Source organism: Salarias fasciatus, chromosome 5 (genome assembly GCF_902148845.1).
Source record: "Salarias fasciatus chromosome 5, fSalaFa1.1, whole genome shotgun sequence".
In the NCBI taxonomy this organism is placed as follows: Eukaryota; Metazoa; Chordata; class Actinopteri; order Blenniiformes; family Blenniidae; genus Salarias; species Salarias fasciatus.
In genome coordinates this window covers 961,488-981,412 of record NC_043749.1, presented here as the reverse complement: position 1 = coordinate 981,412, position 19,925 = coordinate 961,488, and the positions used below count along the sequence as shown (strand labels likewise).

The 19,925-nt window shown below is 45.1% G+C and overlaps 2 protein-coding genes across 3 annotated transcripts in view; one reads left to right on the top strand and one right to left on the bottom strand.

Moving 5' to 3' along the window:
• phactr3b (phosphatase and actin regulator 3b) overlaps nt 1–8,208 on the top strand; it is a 44,682-nt gene extending 36,474 nt beyond the window's left edge. Inside the window, exons 9-13 of the mRNA XM_030091942.1 lie at nt 4,668–4,723; nt 5,649–5,710; nt 5,805–5,945; nt 7,423–7,499; nt 7,732–8,208. Of these exons, the coding sequence (XP_029947802.1) occupies nt 4,668–4,723; nt 5,649–5,710; nt 5,805–5,945; nt 7,423–7,499; nt 7,732–7,747 (352 nt within the window). The 3' untranslated portion in view covers nt 7,748–8,208. The remainder of the gene's footprint in view (nt 1–4,667; nt 4,724–5,648; nt 5,711–5,804; nt 5,946–7,422; nt 7,500–7,731) is intronic.
• A 3,691-nt stretch (nt 8,209–11,899) lies between these two features.
• Nucleotides 11,900–13,269, bottom strand: ppp1r3db (protein phosphatase 1, regulatory subunit 3Db). 2 transcript variants are annotated; one of them, XM_030091943.1, is made up of 2 exons: nt 13,142–13,269; nt 11,900–12,954 (listed from the first exon to the last, which is right to left on the bottom strand). In XM_030091943.1, exon 2 carries the CDS (start codon nt 12,941–12,943, stop codon nt 12,056–12,058), a length of 888 nt encoding a protein of 295 aa, XP_029947803.1. In that variant the 5' UTR covers nt 12,944–12,954; nt 13,142–13,269; the 3' UTR covers nt 11,900–12,055. The 2 variants fall into 2 exon arrangements, with proteins under 2 accessions (XP_029947803.1, XP_029947804.1); XM_030091944.1 differs by having other exon boundaries at nt 11,900–12,976; nt 13,142–13,223.
• Between the last annotated feature and the right edge of the window lie 6,656 nt (nt 13,270–19,925).

Here is a 19,925-nt window from a genome sequence, read left to right as displayed (position 1 = left end):
ATTTGCTATAAACTCGACCGGGTCTTGAACTGTGACCATGCTGCGTAAAAGCAGAGCGACCAATCAGCAGAGTTTCTTTAATTATTCCTGGCAACAACATTCTCCCTTATTGCCCCTCCGCCCCCCACCCCACCCCACGGGCCGTCGCTGGGCCGTCCTCGGGCTCTGCCGCCGAGCAGGAAGCGGCGAGGGATTAGGACACACCTCAGTGGGCAGCGGCAGGGCCGTCCGCCCGGCCCGGCCCGGCCCGTGGCGCCTGACTCATCCCGCTCCCCTCCGCTCTGTGCGGGCTGACATTCCCATCAGCCCCTGCTCGCACAGGCAGCTCATCGCTTTGACACGCCTGCCACTTCTCCAGCAAAAAGCAGGAACTTCTTACCTCCGACCGATCGGCGTGGGCGAGGCTGTGACTAAAGGCCCATTAGGGCTGTTTGGCACAATAGAAGTAGGTTGAGTCACTGCTGCTCTCGTGGGGGTTTAGGTTTTCTGTTGTTGCCTGGAATCCACCGCACCAACACCGTAAACCACATTCGAAACCGCGTCTCTGACTTGTTTCAGTCTGTGAGCTGAAGCTAGAACTATTGACCTGAAAGATTTTCTGCTACAGACCGCACATCCCGCTATGGCTCTGCTCCATTTAGCGCATCGACCCGACCCACCCCCCTCCATCACACACACACACACACACACACACACACACACACACACACACACACACACACACACACACACACACACACACACACACACCCCGGCTTCCAATATTGCCATATCTGTGGCCTTGTTTTGTAAGCCCTCGGTGGTCCCAGTCACAGCTGAAGCCGTCACAGCACAGGAGGCTTTTTTTAGTCATTGTGCTCGTGGCTGCTGACCAAATGTTTTAGCTTACAAAAGGTTTTCCATTGTTCACTCTTTGTCTGAGCTCCACTGATTGCGTGGTAAATACAAATGAGGTTATTAAGTCAGACGTAAACTAGATCAGTGCAACAAAATGCCTTTGAAACGGGAGGGCCGGACAGGAATGCTTCTGTAGAGATTTACCTCGTTTTGTCTGATATCTGATACTGATTACCTTAATGCCACTCATCACGATAATGACCTACAAGACATGTTTCCATTCAGCTTTGTTGATGGTAAAGGCTTCAGGATGTGAAAACTGAATATTTTTAATTACTTGAAATGACTCCAAACAGGATTTTCAGAGCTGCAGTTTAAATGCTTGATGACAAACTTTGCTGACTTTCTGCTGTTTTGTTTAGTCGACAGAAATACATTCTGAGTGGACATGTTTTTCAGGTTATGGCTCTGATTCTTTAGAGCTTTCTACCTTTTTCTCTTGAAAACGTTTTCATGGAAATTACATTCCATGACTTATCTGATATCTTTTTCGAAGCAACACGTTTCTCTTTAAACCGGCCTGTATCACCGTCTTCCATCAATGTGATCAGTGTCAGTGTCAATCAGTGTCTCTCTAATCTCTGTTTTTGATTAGTCGTGGTTGAACTGTTTCTGTGAAATAAATCAATCAAATGAATGGAGGACAGAGAGAGAGGTTTCTAGATGAGTTAGTTCAAAAGAACCAACAGAATGATGTGTTTTACTTGAGTAAATACGAACAACCAAGAATGTTCAGACTTTAACCAGCTCTGTTCATCGACCCCACACTCATTTCAGATGTGTTTTTCAATTTCAGTATAAAAATGGTCATTTTTTTTCTGTGACTAATGGAAATATTTTTGGGCATAGCTCATCGGTAGTAGCACATGGCAGCATTTTTTTTTTTTCACAAGTGGGCTCTTGGCCTGTTTTGATTTCACACTAATCGCCTGACATTTGGAGGCGGAGAACACCAGAGAATACATGAATACACGGCTGCTTTGGTAATAGCTACAAAAAGTGTGTCAGTTTAATGTTTTTTCAGGTCTGGAAGATGAAATCTAACAACACAATGCAAAAGTAGAGCGTGTGGTTGGATTTATTCTGACTGGCGTCCTGGCCGGACGATTAGAATAATTTGGAGACGGCGGTTATAGAGACTCCACAAAGTGTCCGTCCGGCTCAGTAATGCGAAGGATGTCGGTCAGCCTGCTCCGAAGGAGACGTTCTGTTCCCTCTAAATGTAATCTCCATTTTTATGGTCATGGTTTGGAGCACCTGAGCTGCTCAGAACAGCGTCCCAGAGAGTGACTCACGGCCCGTTTCTCCTCCGTTAGCCTGTGGATTCGCCCTCATCGCGTCTTTCAGGAGCTTCAAACTGGACACTTTTCTTCTTGCCATCCAGTCGTGACTTGATTTCATTTCTTATCCTGCACGGCGTTTCAGGTGAAAATGCATCATTTTTGCACTTTGAAAACGATGTAGTTGGAATGCCGGGCCACTAGTGGGTGCTGTTGTTTGTTTTTGTTATGAAACCATACACACAGAGAAAACAGTACTCAAACAATAAAAATTCAAGCGTATGGACATCCCAGATGACCGAGGTGGATTGTTATTGTTAGAACATGGACTGGGAGTCCGCACTCTGGAGGACGCCATTGTTTGTTGTCCATCTTCTCTCGCTAGCTGTGGAGAAAAGTCGCAGCATTTCGTCCGTCTACATGGTGACGGAGCCCGAGCGTTTTTTAAAAAGTTTCATGAACAATTTCATTTTCACAAACTAGACTACAACCCTCTAATTTCAAGCTAGTTTTAGTTTTCGGGAAGAAACTATTATGTTTCTCACCTGCTCACTTGAAACTATTCTTTTTGTTTGACTCATATTACCAGATTTTAGATTTTATCTTTGGTTTTGCCATTAGTGGTAAAACTGATAGAAACCCTGTGTGCACTGAAGATAATCTAGATGAATTAGCAACCTTTGAGTTTCAGTGTCATTCTATTTTAACCAATAAATAAATCAGATTGGTTGATCTGGAGCTTTTTTGAAGGCAGAGCGGGAACAGTGTCTTCTCCTGGGCTTCCTTCCTGGAGTCCCTGCTGCCTGGACAGCTGCGTGGCACATGCAGTGACTCCGGGTGTTTTGGTGGGGGTGGGCTGGTGATTTATCTCTAAAAACCATGTGAGGAATCCTGAAATTCTGAACGCTGAGGACTGACCAAGGCTATATGTGGTTGAGCCAAACCGCCCTGGAGCTGCGGGCGGATGCCAAGAAGCAGCCGGCATGTGCTCCCGTTTATCCACATGACCCCATTTCATCAGCAGCCACGTTACAAAGTCCTCCTGAGTGGCGCGGCCACTAAATCCCTTGATTCATCAAGCTGAAGAATGTTAAACATTTGTTTTACTTGAGATATTTATAGATTTTATCTCCTCTGATAACCAAGTTAGGTCTTTTAGTTTTGGACCATCAGCAGTTTGAGTTCATTTATACAGTCTTGGATATCTACTGAACAATTAAAGAATAAATAAAAACCACAGATGGTGAAATATTTTTTTTCAGGCTGATCTCGATTTGCCACTAAGATCCTGTAAGTCCTGGAAGCGGTGAGCTTTGGTCACATGCATCAGCGAGCTTCGATGGTCGTGACTCTTCCAGCGACTCGCCGGTCCGACTTCTGACATGAGCCACAGATTTAGAGACGCTCCGACCCAGACCTGGATCCGGGACAGCTCTGTGTCTCCTGGGCACTGCTGGGACCTGGCCCAGGAGAGAACGGTATCTGCAAGAACAGATATCAGGAAAGTAGTAGTGCAGTCAAGACCACCTAATCCAAGACCAGGACCAGAGCCCCCCAAGACCCAGACTTTACAGGCCCAAGACAGAGTCAAGACCAGGACTTTAAAAATACCAAGGCTCAGGACCGCAACACTCCAAGGCACAGACGTATCATCATCATTTAGTTCTCTTGTCTTCATTGTAAATAATATTTTTCATCATGAATATTGTTGTCAGAGATGTTGAAGTCTTGCTGGAGCTTGTCGGGTCAGATTTGTTGATGTGTTTCTGTCTGTGTTGTGTTTCCATCGCTATAATTCAAATATAAAACCTTTCACTCCATAAACTTTGAGTTATCCTCACATTAAACATTTTCACCTTTTTTTTTTTTTACTCAGTGTCGGACTGAAATTCTTGATTATCATTGTTATTATTATTATCAGGAGAGGTATTAAATGTGTGTAGAGGCGTTATTCAGATGAATGTGGTCTGCGGGACCGGAGGAGCTCCCTGTGCGGTGTGTGTGTGTGTGTGTGTGTGTGTGTGTGTGTGTGTGTGTGGGGAATCTCCTCCTCGGTCCCTCCCTCCTCTTTAGCAGCGGGGCGGGCGGCGCTCGGCTCTCAGTCCGCTCAGCGCGCCGCTCGGAGCGGCTGTCTCTGTCTCAGTCTCTGTCTCTGTCTCTGTCTCTGTCTCTGTCTCGCGCTCCGTCTCTGTCTCGCGCGCCGCTCTGCCTCTGGAACTCTCCGCGCGCCTCTCCCGTCCTTCTCCCGGGGAATCTCTCGCTCTGCCCCCGCCGCTCATGTGGATGTTTCCCCGCGCCAGCAGCCGCTGTGTGGACCGGGACCGGAGGCGGGAGGCGGTGCTGGCGGGGCGGATGCCCGGCTCTCGGCGCGGTGGTGCGGGCTGCCTCCGCTGCTAGTGGCGGGCTGAGTGCGGGGCTGCTGCGGGGCTGCTGCGGGGCGGCTGCGGGACGCATCATGGTCCAGAACGTGATTCTGGTGTTTTTCCGCAGGAGGCTGAGCCAGAGGCCGGCCGTGGAGGAGCTGGAGAGCCGCAACATCCTGAAGCGTGAGTGGGAACATTTACACACTTTTATTAGACCTCATCTGAACTCAGTCATCCCGCTGACAACTTTAAGTTACTTTTAAACTCAGAAAAGTTGTTAACATAAAAAAGAGTTACATTATAGCAACTGTTTCAGGTTTAATCTGAATTCATCTGTTTTTCACACCAACCCAGACTTTTAAAAGCATTATTATGAGCATTTAAGAGGATATTTGTTGTCATTTAAAGTATTTATCACAGGGATTAACAAAAGTATAGAAAGGAATTGTAACAGGTTGTTGAAAGAGTCACTAATTAAATAACAAAAAAGCTTAATTTTCAGATTATTGCAGGTATTCCATGTGCATTTAGTCTAGCAGTATTTAAGGAATAATTTCGATTGAAGTTTTGTTCAAATGTGGTGAATTTAACATCTTCCCTGTATGACAGTGATTTTAGATGATTTCCACACTGACCCATGTTTCAGTGCTAAAAATTTATTTAAACTCACGTTATTAGAATTATTTTTTCAATGTAAAAGTTGATTAAATGCACGCACGGCCTAATGTGACATAAAATGCAGTACGTTCAAGTATGTACTTGAACTCTGTGTTTATTGTAGGTTGTAATTTGCAGCAGTTCCGTTAGTTTTGCTCTGTTTTAATGCGTGTTTCTATTATTTTGGCCACATGCATGAGACATATAAGAGAGAGAGAATGACAGTGAGCTGAGGACAAACTGTGGAGATAATAATGCATTAAATGTTAAAGCACATCAGAGGAAGTCTCAGTTTGAGTTCCTGTGTTAGTATTATTATGTATACATCCCTGCTGCAGGAAAGAAAGGGAAAAACAAAAAGATTGGAGCGATGAACGGTTGTAGAGAGATTAGATATGAGTGAAGAGGCAGATCAGAGTTCACGAAGTGTTTTCCTTTCTTGTGTCCCCAGAGAGAAATGACCAGAGCGAGCAGGAGGAGAGGAGGGAGATCAAACAGCGCCTCAACAGAAAGGTAGGCGTCTGATCCGTCGGTTTGTTCCCCCTCGTCCCGGCCGCCGCCGCCGCCGCCGCCGTAGCCTTCTCACCGACACCTCCTCTGCCCGCAGCTGAACCAGCGGCCCACCGTGGACGAGCTGCGCGACAGGAAGATCCTGATCCGCTTCAGCGACTACGTGGAGGTGGCCAAAGCTCAGGACTACGACCGGAGGGCCGACAAGCCCTGGACCAGACTGTCAGCTGCCGACAAGGTGACCGCTTCACACGGAAACAACACAAACTCTGAAAACGGTGGGGTTTTCAGCAGGACTCTCGCCGTTTGGCTCCATCTGCTGAGGATGTGCAGAACTGCTGTTTGCTGCGGCCGGCCTGGTGCCAGCGCCGCAGCAGGGGTTCCATCAAGTCGCAGAGTTTCAAAAAGTTGGGTTTTTCATGAAGACGGAGTCTGAGAGTTTTCAAAAAGTTCCACTTCGGGAACTATTTTCAAAAAGTTGCATTTCAGTGGATCCGAGCACCGCTGTCGTGCAAACAGACACGGGAAATGCAGCAAAAGTTTTCTGTTTTCACTTAAAAATGTTGTGTAATCCTTTCTTTATGTCAAAAAGCAGACATGTGGTGACCTGTGGTCACTGATCAGAGCAACTATAAAGAAAAAAAACAAAAAAACTATATTTCAAACTGACATGATGTTTTAATGACATAATGTTGTGAAGTTAATGTAGAAAAAGTACATTCAACCGCAAAAAATTGAGAATATTGAGATAAAATGTGAAGAATTGATCAGTGAAATCAAAATGGCGATCATAAAAAAAGTAAAAATATGAAAAGCGGAAGTCGACAAGGTAGAATTTGAACGATTAGATTTCATTTCTCAGAGGAAAACAGAAATATTTCTCCTTATTTCAGCAAAGGTCACAGTAAGTTTAATATATTCCACAACGATTTGACATAATCTTCAACATTTCAGGGTTTTTTTGTTTGTTTTTCACTCATATCCTCAACATGTGGATGGATTTATTATTATTTCAGTGGAACAACCAAAGATTGGAGGGAAAAATATTTCTCATCGTAATTTTTTAAATTTAACAACAAAACAAAAACAACAGAAGAAAACAGTTTGGAGATTCAGTGTTGGAATACTCTGCTATAAAAACAAAGAAGAATTAAGGAAGGAAATTGGGCAGTATGTGGACGAAAGGAAAAAAAGATATTCAATTGTATTTTTTAATTGGAACGCCTTCAAGATTATTATTTGAGAAAAGTTAACAGTTTGAAAAATAACAATATAACAATATCAAAGGACTAAAGACCAAAATATATTCAAATAAATGAAAATGAAAGTGAAATATTGTTATTTCTGAGGGATTACAGATATTTTCCTGTATTTCTCAACACTTGGTCGTCGTCTTTCCTCTCTGGAGTCCGAGTTAACGTCACTGTTTCATTGTTAAAGGTTTTTGAGAGTCTTCCTCCCTCAAAATGAAGTGAAAAATTCCCTGAGAGGTTAATAAATTATCGGCTCTTCTGCTGTGAGGATGTTATCACTGTTACCTGTGGGCTTCTGCTGAGTGCAGATCATGCGACGATCTGTTTCCTGTTTGTTGTTTGTTGTGTGGTTTGTTGCTCCGCTCGCCTCGTCTCCTCACGATGCTCACCTGGAGCGCAGATGTTCCCTCGCCGCTCGCCGCACCTGAGCTCCGTTTCACGCCTGTCCCCTTTTCTCTGCAGGCGGCGATCCGGAAGGAGCTGAACGAGTTCAAAAGCACTGAGATGGAAGTTCATTCTTCCAGCAAGCATCTGACAAGGTGGGCCGTCCTCCTCTCCGCCCAGCTCCGCAGCCTGTGACGTTGCGTAACCACTCGAGCGCGGGATAAATTTAGCTCCTCTCAGCCCCCAGAGATGAAAAAAAAAGCCTGACCCCTCCACTAGAATGAGTGTGTGTGTATATTTAGCTCCCGTCAGGTCAGGGCCGGTTAAAGCTCCCGCTCGGCCACACCGGCTCCGGACTGACTCCCATCCTTCTCCTGTCCTCCACAGATTCCACCGGCCTTAGCAAGGTTTCTTCTGTGAAGAGTTGCTTATACCTGGTTGTGTCAGTGAAGACCTGGCCGTCTTCCGGCGCCCTGGCCCACAGTCAGTGGGTGTCCTGATATTTGGGTCCAGCCAACCTTGGAGGCTATGTCTCTAGAAACGGGATCTGACTGCAGAAGGTGCAGCCCAAGCTCCGGATCCGCCGCGGACCGGAACAGACTTCTTCTACTTCTTCTTTTGGTTTTGTTGAACAGACTCTTTGGGAAGACGTCCTTTTTTTTTTGACGTTTGGAGGGAAGCGTGCATGTGACCCAGTCCCGATCCGAGTTCTCAGTAGTCACATCCCCGGTGATGAGTTTCATATCGACAGTTGTAAATGTTCTTAAACAGAAACCTTGTCTGCGTACAAGATGGAGAAGAAAAGAAAAACAACCCTTTCTAAGCATTATTTATTGTCTGCACAATACAAGTTTTCAATTTGTAACAAACTTGTGTCTCTGGGATCATTTCCTGTCGATGTTAGAGCAGAGGTTTCCAGCATTTCCTTCCTCTGTGACGTCTTTATTTTCCTGAAACATGACAGTGAAGCCAAACGAGCTCCAAGCAAACAGATGTGAAGAAGGCTCAGTCCACAGCATCTGGAGTTCCTCCATCCTAGATCCTGCAGGAAGAGAGAGAGAGAGAGAGCGAGAGCAAGCGAGCGAGCATGCTACTGGAGAGAGGAATGATAGTGACATATAAAGAGGACATGAAGTAGTTGGTTGAATGAATGAATGGTCTTTATTGTCATTTTAAATTGAGGACAATGAAATTCCACAAGGCTTCTCTTAAAGTTTAAGGAAAAGAAAAGAAGGTTTGGAGCTGCAAACTTAAAACATCCTGAATTTATCATGATAGAACCGTAACATCACATTTTTGTCTAAAGTCTTTAATCTGCTCATGGTTTTCCTGATGCTTCCTGCTGACTGTGGGATCAGCTGATTATTCAGACGTGTCTGAATGACCGGAGCGTCACGTCGCTGTAAAGCCGTGCGGCTCTTCCTATTGGCCGAGCGGCGTTCGGCTCCGTGCGTGACGTTGGCGTGCACGTGAGGCCGAGGTGAGTCTCGGGGAGTGGGTAGCAGATGGGTCTGACCCGGCAGCAGGTGGCGCCGGGCCTGGACCTGTGGGCGACCGAGGGGAGATCCTCACTTCCGGCGTCCCTCGGCTGGGTCAGGGCCGAAGGTGACGCCCACACCCGGCATATGTTCTGCAGTTTAAGGCCAAAAATCCAGCAGGATGACTTCCTGCCTCATGCAGAGGGATTACGAGTCGTCAAATTTAGATCCTCCTGCTTAAAAAAAGCACTTTTCCACTGATTGACGTCAGCGTACCTCTTCAGAGATCCGCCTGTTTCAGACCGCAGCTGCTCTACCGTCAGAATATCGCATGAGCAGAGCGGTCCCACAATAAACACAAACAATGAGCAAACGGCGTGACGGAGGCTCCATCACGCACGAGAGGAGCTGTTTTTAATGAAGCCACCGTCACTCTGCATTTCATTCAGATCCCCTGAGAAAACGTCACAAGTGAGCATCACCTAATATGGCGCAGGCTTATATAACCCAGAGGAAGTGACGCGCCACGTCGCAATCCAGCTTTTCTTTATGGGTTGTAAAAATAAGGCCCTGTTTGCACAACAATGTTTTCGGATGAAAACACAAAATCAGTGATAGTACTCAAAGTGTTAAAGAATTGAAAATGCTTATAGTTGAATATGTGCAAAAATACATTAAATTCAAGCTGAAGTTTGAGTTTACCTCCAGAAGTTGAGGAAACAATGAGCGATGATTTACATCAGCAGGACCTCAGGGGAACGGAAGGTTTATTTACTGTGAAAGGGTCAATATTAGATTTGGACCTGTCGAAGAAAAGCATGGAGAATGTTTCTTGACCCTGGAGCAGCTGTGGGAAGCTGCATGTTCCTCCCTGGGTGTGTTTGTCTTCACGCTCATGTTTTGCCTCCATCAGGACTCTGAACCACTGGAGTGTTTGTGTGGTCGGATGCAGACACACACGTCATCTTTACAGCTGCATGTCTCTGTTCTTGTGTCGTTGAGACCTTTTTATGGAAAGGTCAGTGCTGTGTGAGATCTCAATGTGCCCCCCCTCCCAATATAATCCCTCTGAAAGAACACAAGCCCAGTAAGAATGGGGTCGAGCCCCGTTTGGCCAGGGAGCCTCGGCTCATGTGAAACAGACTGAGGACCTGATGCAACACCTCAGCCTGTAAATCACTGGATCAGGTCAGCAGACGTGTTACAGTGTGAAGAAAACCGGCAGGACGGCGGCGCTGGACTCAGATCACCTGGCCGCCCGGGTTCAATAACTGTGGAAAAGTTGTGGAAGTTTCTCTGTTTTGAAGCCAGTCGTACTCCTCACTCAACAAAAACACACAAGCTGATTTAATCATCCTGCAGTTTTATATGAGCATGCAAGTTTCACTTTCCAGCTCCTGTAAAAACACCTCTATTCAAAGTTTTTGTCCAAAATACTATTTACATTAAAAATTCATTAAATTTCTGATAATAATTTGAGGCTGGAAGTCAAGATATCTCCGCTTTTGCTACTTTTCAGCTTGGCCAGAGTAAGATCCGTCCATCGATCCATCCGTCCAGCTTCTACATGGCTCGATCCTGTTCAGAGCAGAGGGCTTTACCCACTGTGCCACAGTGTGGCGCCATAACACCTCAAAGCTTGAATTCTTCAACCAGATGCATAACTGCATTTTTTTAATGACTTGCAATACTTTTCATTTGCTACATCAATTTATACAAGTGAGGTTTGCAGGTAGAGCTGATTCTAAATGAGTAAAAAGCAGAATACACACACACACACACACACACACACACACACACACACACACACACACCAGGTGAACAGTCCATCAAAGATAAATATAACCTCATCAGTTGATGAACATGTGTGTGTTTGGATTTTCAGTTTAGAGATTAAAGCCCCGTTTACATGTCAACGTTTCCTGAGAAAACACATTGTTTTACCTTCTTTATTTCAAAAATGTTTCATATTTATACTGAATGGAATATTTTGAAGATGTTATAGTTTTCATATCAGGCCACTAGTGGGAGCTGTTGGTCGTTTTTGTAATTTGATTACACAGGGATCTGGGATCTGGGATCTGTGGTTCTTGTGCTGGACCGTCCAACCGACTTTACCCAACATAGTCCTAGGCTTTACTTCTTGTTGTCTCATGCTAGCTGTTGCCAAAGCTGTCCGTCCCTGGGAGAGGGATCCCTCCATACTGTGGTTCTCCCCAAGATTTCTTCTTTTCCCACTGGGTTTTTGGAGTTTTTTCTTGCCGGATGTGAGGGTCTAAGGCGGTGGTTGCTTCGTTTTGTCTCGTTACTGTGAATTTGACATATTAACATTATGCTTATTCTCTGTTTTTATTGTTTTAACATTATAACATTACTTAGTTCAGTCATTGACGAGCTATTGTGGACTGTTCATGCCACTATGTTTATTGGTCTGATGTCAACGTTCTCACTCTGTTCTGTCTGTGGACGGTTTATATAGACACTACACTGTGATTCATTGTTATTATCAAAGTCATTATCAATCTTTGAAATTTTTACCAATCAATGTAACATCTTGAAGCCTCTGAGGCAACTGTTGTTGTGATGCTGGGCTGTACAAAAATAAATTGATTGACTGATTGACAGGGCAGAGAGAGACATTTATATGGTTATTATGGTGACTGTCTACTGTGAAACTACCAGGACCAGGAGAATCTGAACTGGAACCAGGACCAGGACCAGGAGATTGGAGTGTTTTCAACAAGTTGCATAGTCAGTGGCTTCAAGTACCATTTTTGTGTAAATGGACACGCAACTTATAGCAAATGTTTCATTTTTCACTTGAAACGTTGTCATGGAAACAGGGTCTAAAATCTGGGTCCAGAGAATAAAGAGTGCAAATAACCAAACTGCCCTGCAAGGAATATCACAGCGATCTGGTTCCATAGTGCCCAATTTCTCTTTGCATCTCTGAATGTTTTGTACTCCTCCCTATTGGAACATCTTGTAATAATCAGTGGAGCGAGATGACCAAATATCATCTTCCTTTAAAGTCAGAGTGCTGCAGATGAAAAGCTTCACGGTGAAGAAACGGGCAGCTGGTCGTGTTCTGCTCGTGTCCAGTAGAAGCAAACCAATCACCTGCTCCTGCCTGCATGGAGATGTCCTGCAGTGAAGCCCCAGTGGCAGGAAGTGCCAGTCTTCACCAGGTGCAGCTGGTTCCTGCTGGTCACGCAGCTCCCTCATGTGGCCACTCAGGTGAAATGCACTATGCTGTTCTCACACTCCCTCGGCACTGTGACCTTATAACTGTGGCATGATAACTTATAATTCTGCCCATTGTTGTTGTCCCAGTAGTCCCGTCCTATCACGTGGTAGCAGATGGCGAATTCCAGAGCGGCGCCCGGCTGTAAGATGAAGGGCGGGACCGGCAGGCGGAATCTGAAGGTGTCTGTTTCCGTGGAGCCGAAATCCCCACAGCGCCCGCTGGAAACCCAGCATGCCGCTGCGTCTGTGTGAGTTCTCCAGTTGGTGAAGGAGTAGTGCACTCTGACCTTTTTCTCATAAGCTAAGTTGAGGACCTGTATGGTTCCCGTGATGCCCTGGTCCGAGCACCGGACCCGGTCCAGGCACACCCGCTGCCTGTGCAGCCGGCTCAGGAAGTCCGGCTGCTCCCCGGCGCTCTCGGGGAAGCAGGGCTTGAAGTAGGGCAGGGAGAGCTCCGGCGGCCTCCCGAACGACAGCTCGGAGCTCATCAGCAGCCTGAACATGACGTGCTGGGGGATGAGCGGGTGCTCCTGAACCTCGAACACCTTCACCTCCTCCAAGTCCAGGCCCAGCGAGTCCACAAAGCGGACCTGCGGGCTTTTGAGGGGCTTCTTGGGCCCTGCAGCCAGAGAGAGGGACTTGGCTCGTCTCCTGACGATCGGCTTGGTCGGAGGCTCGCTGGACACCGTCTGCTTCGACTCGGCGCCCCTCGCAGGCGGAGGTCTGGGAGGCGGAGGACGGATCCGGACGGGAGCTCTGGCAGGTTCGGGCTTGGGGTCGTAGATGTCCCGCAGACGGATGGTGGCGGACACCCTCCGGGGGCAGCTCGCGAAGGGAAGCTGAGTCCCGGGGGTCTCGCCGGCAGCTCCCGCCATGATCCAACAGCCTGAGAGACAGATCAGTGAACACTTCACCCAGTCATTATAATTCATGGACATTCACCTGGATTTACAGGCACCAGAGTTTCAGATGAAGCAGTAATTATCAGACAAACGCTTCAAAGAAGATCAGCAGCAATATCGGCTGCTTGCTAAACACAGTCTGGAAGAAGTTTAAAGATAAAAGCGTCAGACCTTTGTAGCTCTTCTCTGCTGAGCCGTTGACCTTGTTCACAGCCGGGATATTTGTCTGACTCCAACAGCAACTACATGGTCGACAAATCCAAGCAAAACGCCCGTAACCCTCCACTGGAACGCCGCGGCGCGCGATCTGATACGGCTCAATAAAGGAGGACGGCTGGTCTGAGAGGTTTTCAGCGTTTCCAGCTCCGCAGGGCGAGCTGCGATCTGTGACTCCCGCCCTTTGACATACAACACCCCCGTCCTCTCTTATTTTTAGCAGGAAGTGGATCGCAGCCCGTCTGCTCTCTGAAGATCCCTCTTCACATGTTTTATCCTGACTGATGTGAAGCAGGAGCTGTTTATAGATAAAACAGGTGAAACAAGGACGAAGCCGCAATGTCTGCACGGTGGAATATATGAATATCCTAATGAGGCCTGCGGCGATCGCTTTACATTTTACTTCAATTCAACACGAATCTCAGTGTTGAAGTTAAATCACCCACTGTGCTTTAAAGTGATGGAATGTACAGTATAGTGCATGTCATGTATTTCCCACAGTAGGACCTTCGCTGTCATACACAGTAATCCAGATAGTTTTAAGACACACCAAAGTGCAGTAGTGCTATCTGTCATTTCTCTATAATCACTGTGGTTCACATTATACCTGATTTTAAAAAAGAAGGTCCTGTTGTAGAATCTTTCACTACAGGAGGAAACACTGTTCTCTATATTATTATGTGTATTGTGAGAATCACAGTATATTTCAAAGTATGCCAGAAGAAACTCAACATGATGTGTGCTGGCCTCTTCTCATTATTATTGTGATTAATGACTGTTTGAACTGTTTGCATCTGTCGGCAGAAAGAAACAATAAAATTATACTGCAATGGACTGTTGGACAGATATTAATGAGATACAAGTGTTGTTGTTTCGTCCCTCTTATTTCTGTCATCTATCTAGCAAGAGAGCCATATATCAGAGCAGAAGTTATCCTCCGGCTCTATATTTAGCTCCGGGAGCCATGTTAACCATCCCAGCGGTCACATTAGACATTACTGCTGGTGACTCATCGGTTACCAGTTTAATTCAACAACTACAAGAAACAGGACGCTCACTCAAGTCACAACAGGTTTTATACAAATAAACATACAGAAATCTGACATTTTCAAAGATCTGAGGGTGATTTTTGTTTCTCCAGTTCAAGTTAGATAAATGGATTTGTTTCATTTTCATTATTGCACAAATTAATTTACTTCCACTACATGACCAGTGCCATATTCAGGATAGTTTTGAGGTAATTTAATTTTCTATGAGATATAAATTTCATTTGTTACAGTCCTGCTGCCACAGAATTCGTGTTTGTTCTATTATAACTTATTATTACATGATGAAGTCAAGTCTTCTACAGTGGTACGAAAAAGTATCGGAACCTTTCGGAATTTCTCACATTTCTGCATAAAATCACCATCAAATGTGATCTGATCTTTGTCAAAATCACACAGATGAAAAAACAGTGTCTGCTTTAACTAAAACCACCCAAACATTTATAGGTTTTCATATTTTAATGAGGATAGCATGCAAACAATGACAGAAGGGGGAGGAAGAAGTAACTGAACCCTCTGCCTATAGGACACTTAAAGAGCAAATGAAACCAATTTTAACAAACAATTTAAGTCAGGCATGTGCCCAATCACTGATGAGTGGCTTCAAGCTGCCCTGCCCACTATAAAACACACACCTGGTAAGAATTGTCTTGAGAAGCATTGTCTGATGTGCACCATGGCTCGCTGAAAAGAGCTGTCTGAGGACCTGCCATCAAGAATTGTTGATTTGTATAAAGCTGGGAAAGGATACAAAACCATCTCTAAAAGTCTGGATGTTCGTCAGTCGACAGTCAGAGAAGTCGTCTACAAATGGAGAGAGTTTGGCACTGTTGCTTCTCTCCCAAGGAGTGGCCGTCCACCAAAGATGACGCCAAGAGTTCAGCGCAGAATACTCAGAGAGGTAAAAAAGAACCCTAGAGTGTCTGCTGAAGACTTACAGGAATCGCTGGCACAGTCCAATATCTCTGTGGACACATCAACTCTATGTAAAACAATGGCCAAGGATGGTGTTCATGGGAGGACTCCACGGAGGAAGTCACTGCTGCCTAAAAAAAACATTGTTGCTCATTTGATGTTCGCAGAAAGGCACTTGGACACTCCACAGAAGTTTTGGTAAAATATTTTGTGGACTGATGAAACCAAAGTTGAATTGTTTGGGAGGAACACACAACGTCACATGTGGAGGAAAAATGGAACAGCTCACCAACATCAACACCTCCTCCCCACCGTGAAGCATGGTGGAGGGAGCATCATGGCTGCCTCAGGGCCTGGACAACTTGCAATCATTAATGGAAAAATGAATTAAAATTTATCAGGCTGTTTTGCAGGAAAACCTGAGGCCGTCTGTCAGACAGGTGAAGCCAAAAGAGGATGGATGCTGCAACAGGACAATGATCCAGAACACAGAAGTAGATCAACTTCAGAATGGTTTCAGAAGAACAAAATCCACGTTCTGGAGTGGCCAAGTCAAAGTCCAGACTGGAACCCCTTTGAGATGCTGTGGCATGACCTCAAGACAGAGATTCATGCCGGACATCCCATTAATCTGACTGAACAACAGCAGTTTTTAAAGAAGAACGGGCCGAGATTAGTCCTGATCCATGTGCCAGACTGATCTGCAGCTACAGGAAGCGTCTGGTTGAAGGTATTGCTGCCAAAGCGGGGGCCACAAAATATTAAATGTGATGGTTCAGTTACTTCTTCCTCCCCCTTCTGTCATTGTTTGCATGCTATCCTCATTAAAATATGAAAACCTATAAATGTTTGGGTGGTTTTAGTTAAAGCAGACACTGTTTTTTCATCTGTGTGATTTTGACAAAGATCAGATCACATTTGATGGTGATTTTATGCAGAAATGTGAGAAATTCCGAAAGGTTCAAATACTTTTTCATACCACTGTATAGAGTCTTAGTGGGAGATCTATCAGGAAAAACAACAGAGAATCTAAAAAATGTAGAATTCAGAAGTCATGTGAAGAGGAATAAAAGATTTATAACAGACAATGATGAAGAATTGATCTGTAGAGAGAACAAGAAGGAAAGGAATGGACGAGATCCAGCTGCACTTCATTAATCCTGTGTTTCTTTAATAAATATGGTTATTTGATCTAAATTAATAAGAAGATCAAAGTTAGAAGTACTGTCGCAGCTTTTTGTTTGTCTGTAATTTAAACAAAAAAACCTGAACTGGCTTCATTTAGAATTTTACCAATACCTGGCGAGATGGGGAATCGAACCGTAAACCCTACTGGAGGAAAACTCAACCGTGGATTTTAACACATTTTCCAGACTGTGAGTTCTGCTTTTTGAAGTTGTTGCTCATTTGACAAAGAATCGATTTATTTATTTAAATATTGTGGTCTATACTATCAGTGACCACTAGATGTCACTGTACGGCAGCAGAAAACTGCTACAGAACCACAGTGGAAACAATAATAGATTTTTTTCTTTTTTAAAGTGCATCATAAAACAGAAAGAGAGCAGTAGAAGGATTTCAGAGGAAAGGTCGACACATCAGCAAGGCAAACAGAGCCCGGCTGGTCTGGCGGCAGCGGCAGCGGCAGACTGTGATGTTTGCAGAGTCCAGTCCGGACCTGACGCCATGCAGGAGGGGGTGAAGCCCCACGCCTGCTGCCGGGAGACCTCCGGGGCGATCTGCCTCCAGGTCGGGCCCTCGTACCTGCTGGCTGGGCTGGGCATGGTGATGGCCGGCATGCTGCTGGACCGGCTGCAGGTCAGTGACTCAGAGACCCTCTGGACCCTGGAGAGGCTCGGACCAGTCAGACCTCTAATCTGAAGGTTTACTTTTGTTTTAGTGCAAAGAAATACCATTAAAATTTAATTATTTAATTTAATGTCCAAATGCAAAGAGTCTTCCTGTTTATTTGCAACTGAAAATTAAAACAAGAAAATGATCTTTATCAGATTTGAAGTTACGTTTTATTTTACTTTCAATACTATAATAATAATATAAGACTGTCCTGTGGCCTTTTTGGACTCTTAGTTGTATTTTACTTGAGAGGACACAAAGAGAACTATTTCATCTCGAGTGGGTCAGTAAATTAGTGCAATAATAGCCTTTAAATTTAAACCTAAACTTGAAGTTTTTCTTTATTGTGGCGCGGAGTATACGTGATGAAAATTTCTATATTTCATAAAACCAAGCGATTACTACAGAAAATGACCACCATTTCAACATGAAGCCACTTTTAATGACACAAAACAGTGAAATGTCTGAAAAAAGCTTCTCCTATAGCTGCTGCATTCTGCATGTTTTTACAAACCTACCCTGGCAGTATGGCTTTGAGGATTTTTTTTTTTCCAGATACTTTGTCCCTCCACCACCACCCAAAAAAAAAAAAAAAGCAAAAGAATAAAAAAACATATCATTAGATGACAATTCACTTCTGTATTTTCTTCATATAAATATATATGTAGTCTACAAAATATAAAGATAATGTAACATAAAGACACCAACTGGACTTACTATCACTTTGACAGTAGTTTTCGGAAAAGAGCTCTAATAAATACAATTTATGTTGTCTTAAAGGTGTTTGTGAGTGTTTCCTGTAATAACTGAATAGTTTTCTAAATTCTGTGTGCTTCACATTAAAGTTGGGCATGTTCAGCATTATCTGAGGTCAAAGGTCGGTGCAATCTGGAGGCCGCAGTGACCCAGTGGACATTTAAAGTGACCCTGCCCTCTGCAAATCAGCAAACATTCATCCATTCACTGCAGTCCAGAAAAGAGAAATAAAATGAAAAAAAGGCAAGAACTGAATCCAAGAATCAGAAGAACCTTTATGTCTGTTAACAAAGTGTCTATTACAAACAAAAAGCAAAAAAACACATTCAATTTGAGTAAATAACAGGAAAAGATAAGTTAGTTTTCAAAGTCTGAAAATATATTAAATAGACATAATAAGAATCTTTAGAGGCTTTTTTAACTTCAATTTTCCTACAAAACTACAAAAAACAAGAAACCTGAATATGAGTTTGGTTCTTTTATGAGCTTATAAAATGGTCACTTTTTCCTCAAAGACGCTGAATTAATTCTGTAAATGGAAAATATGAAGAAATTGGACAAACATCACTCTGACGTCACATTATTGGCTCTAATGTGAAGAAACAGCTTTTTATTTTAATGTCCTGCAGCCAAGATCAGTTTTATTGTTCAATGATCAAAACAAATCAGGATGAATGATGTGTTTTTCTCGAGCCTACTATACTAAATATACTACAACACACACTATTTGAAACAAAACTTACATCCAAGAACCTGGTTTGTGAGTGGAGAATGACTGTCTGTATTTCTACGTTACTGGTAAAAAAAACCAAAAAAACTGAATATTGATATCATGTGACCTTTAATCTGTTCTTCTGAACTTGAGGAACTTGTTTTGTGGCACAGCAGATTCTATCAAATCACTGTTGGCATGGTTAGATGCTATAACACTAGGTTATGATATTATAGAACACTACACATATTCATTTTTTTGGGTTGAAGCTCTTTTTTAGCATCAGCATGTTTGATTTGATCCTGAGGACCGATCCGCTCGCTAACAGCAGCTCGCTCTAAAGTCTGCACTACACAGATAGAACTGAGGGTTTAATTTAACACAAATCAGTGTTGTTTTGGTTCAATTCTCCAGTTTATTACTGAGAACAGAGGAAATCAGAGGACAGGAGCGTTGGAGAGCTCAGTGAAGCACGTGGAGCCTTTTCATTTCAGTTTTTTTTTTTTTTTAATTGACCTTCAGGAATGACCGCCGGCTTCTCTGTTCGCTGTCGGCGAGCCGATGGTGCATCCTGATGCATCCTGCAGCTGACGGACAGTAGGGGGCGCCGCAGCAAGCAGACGCTCATTAAGAGTCATGTCTCAAGGACGCGTTGCTGCTGAGTCACGTCCTCGCTGTGTGTGTCTGAGTGTGTGTGTGCAGCGGCGTGAAAACCTCTTCCTGTCTCTTTTATGAGGAGAATCAGAGCACACCTCGCTCAGAGCATTATATAAGAGGGACTGACCTCTGGGGGGGTCATCGAGGGGGTGGGGGGCTGCGGCGTTTCCTCCAATCACAGTGGTTGGATGGTGTTCTGTCCAGGAGGCGGCAGCACCACGTGCCGGTGACAGGTACCCCACCTGCTGCTGCCGCTGCTGCAGCGTCAGCCTCATTCCAGCCGGGACCGGACGGCGAGGAGCAGCCATCACACACCTTCCCGACCGCCGCATCAACATGAGGAGGGGGCTTCAGGCCGACACGGGGCGGCGGCGAGGGGGCGAGGGGGGGACGGAGGAGAGGGAGGAGGAGAGTCAGCACCGGAGGGCCGAGAAGAAGCTGCTGGCCTTCTGGACGTCCTTGTCCCACCGCACCTGGACCTTCTTCCGGCCCGGAGAGAAGGGGGGCTTCCAGCGCTCCCCCTCGGCCGCCCGCCTACTCAAGAGTGAGGCGTGAGGCAGTGGAAAGTGTGTGTGTGTGTGTGTGCGCGTGTGTGTGTGTGTGTGTGTGTGTGTGTGTGTGTGTGTGTGTGTGTGTGTGTGTGTGTGTGTGTGTGTGGAGGTCTGTCAGTGGCAGAGTGTGAGGAGAGGCCTGGCAGAGCCGCGGTGGTGAAGTGGACGTCTGTGTTCAAGTGGACCCAAGTTTCCGTCGGCTCCTCTCATGACGGCGCGAGGGCGACGGCGGCGCCTTCCAGTCCTGC

Bases quoted from the DNA above. Each gene is read 5' to 3' on its own strand.
- ppp1r3db (XM_030091943.1), bottom strand. From the start codon at position 12,943: ATGGCGGGAGCTGCCGGCGAGACCCCCGGGACTCAGCTTCCCTTCGCG.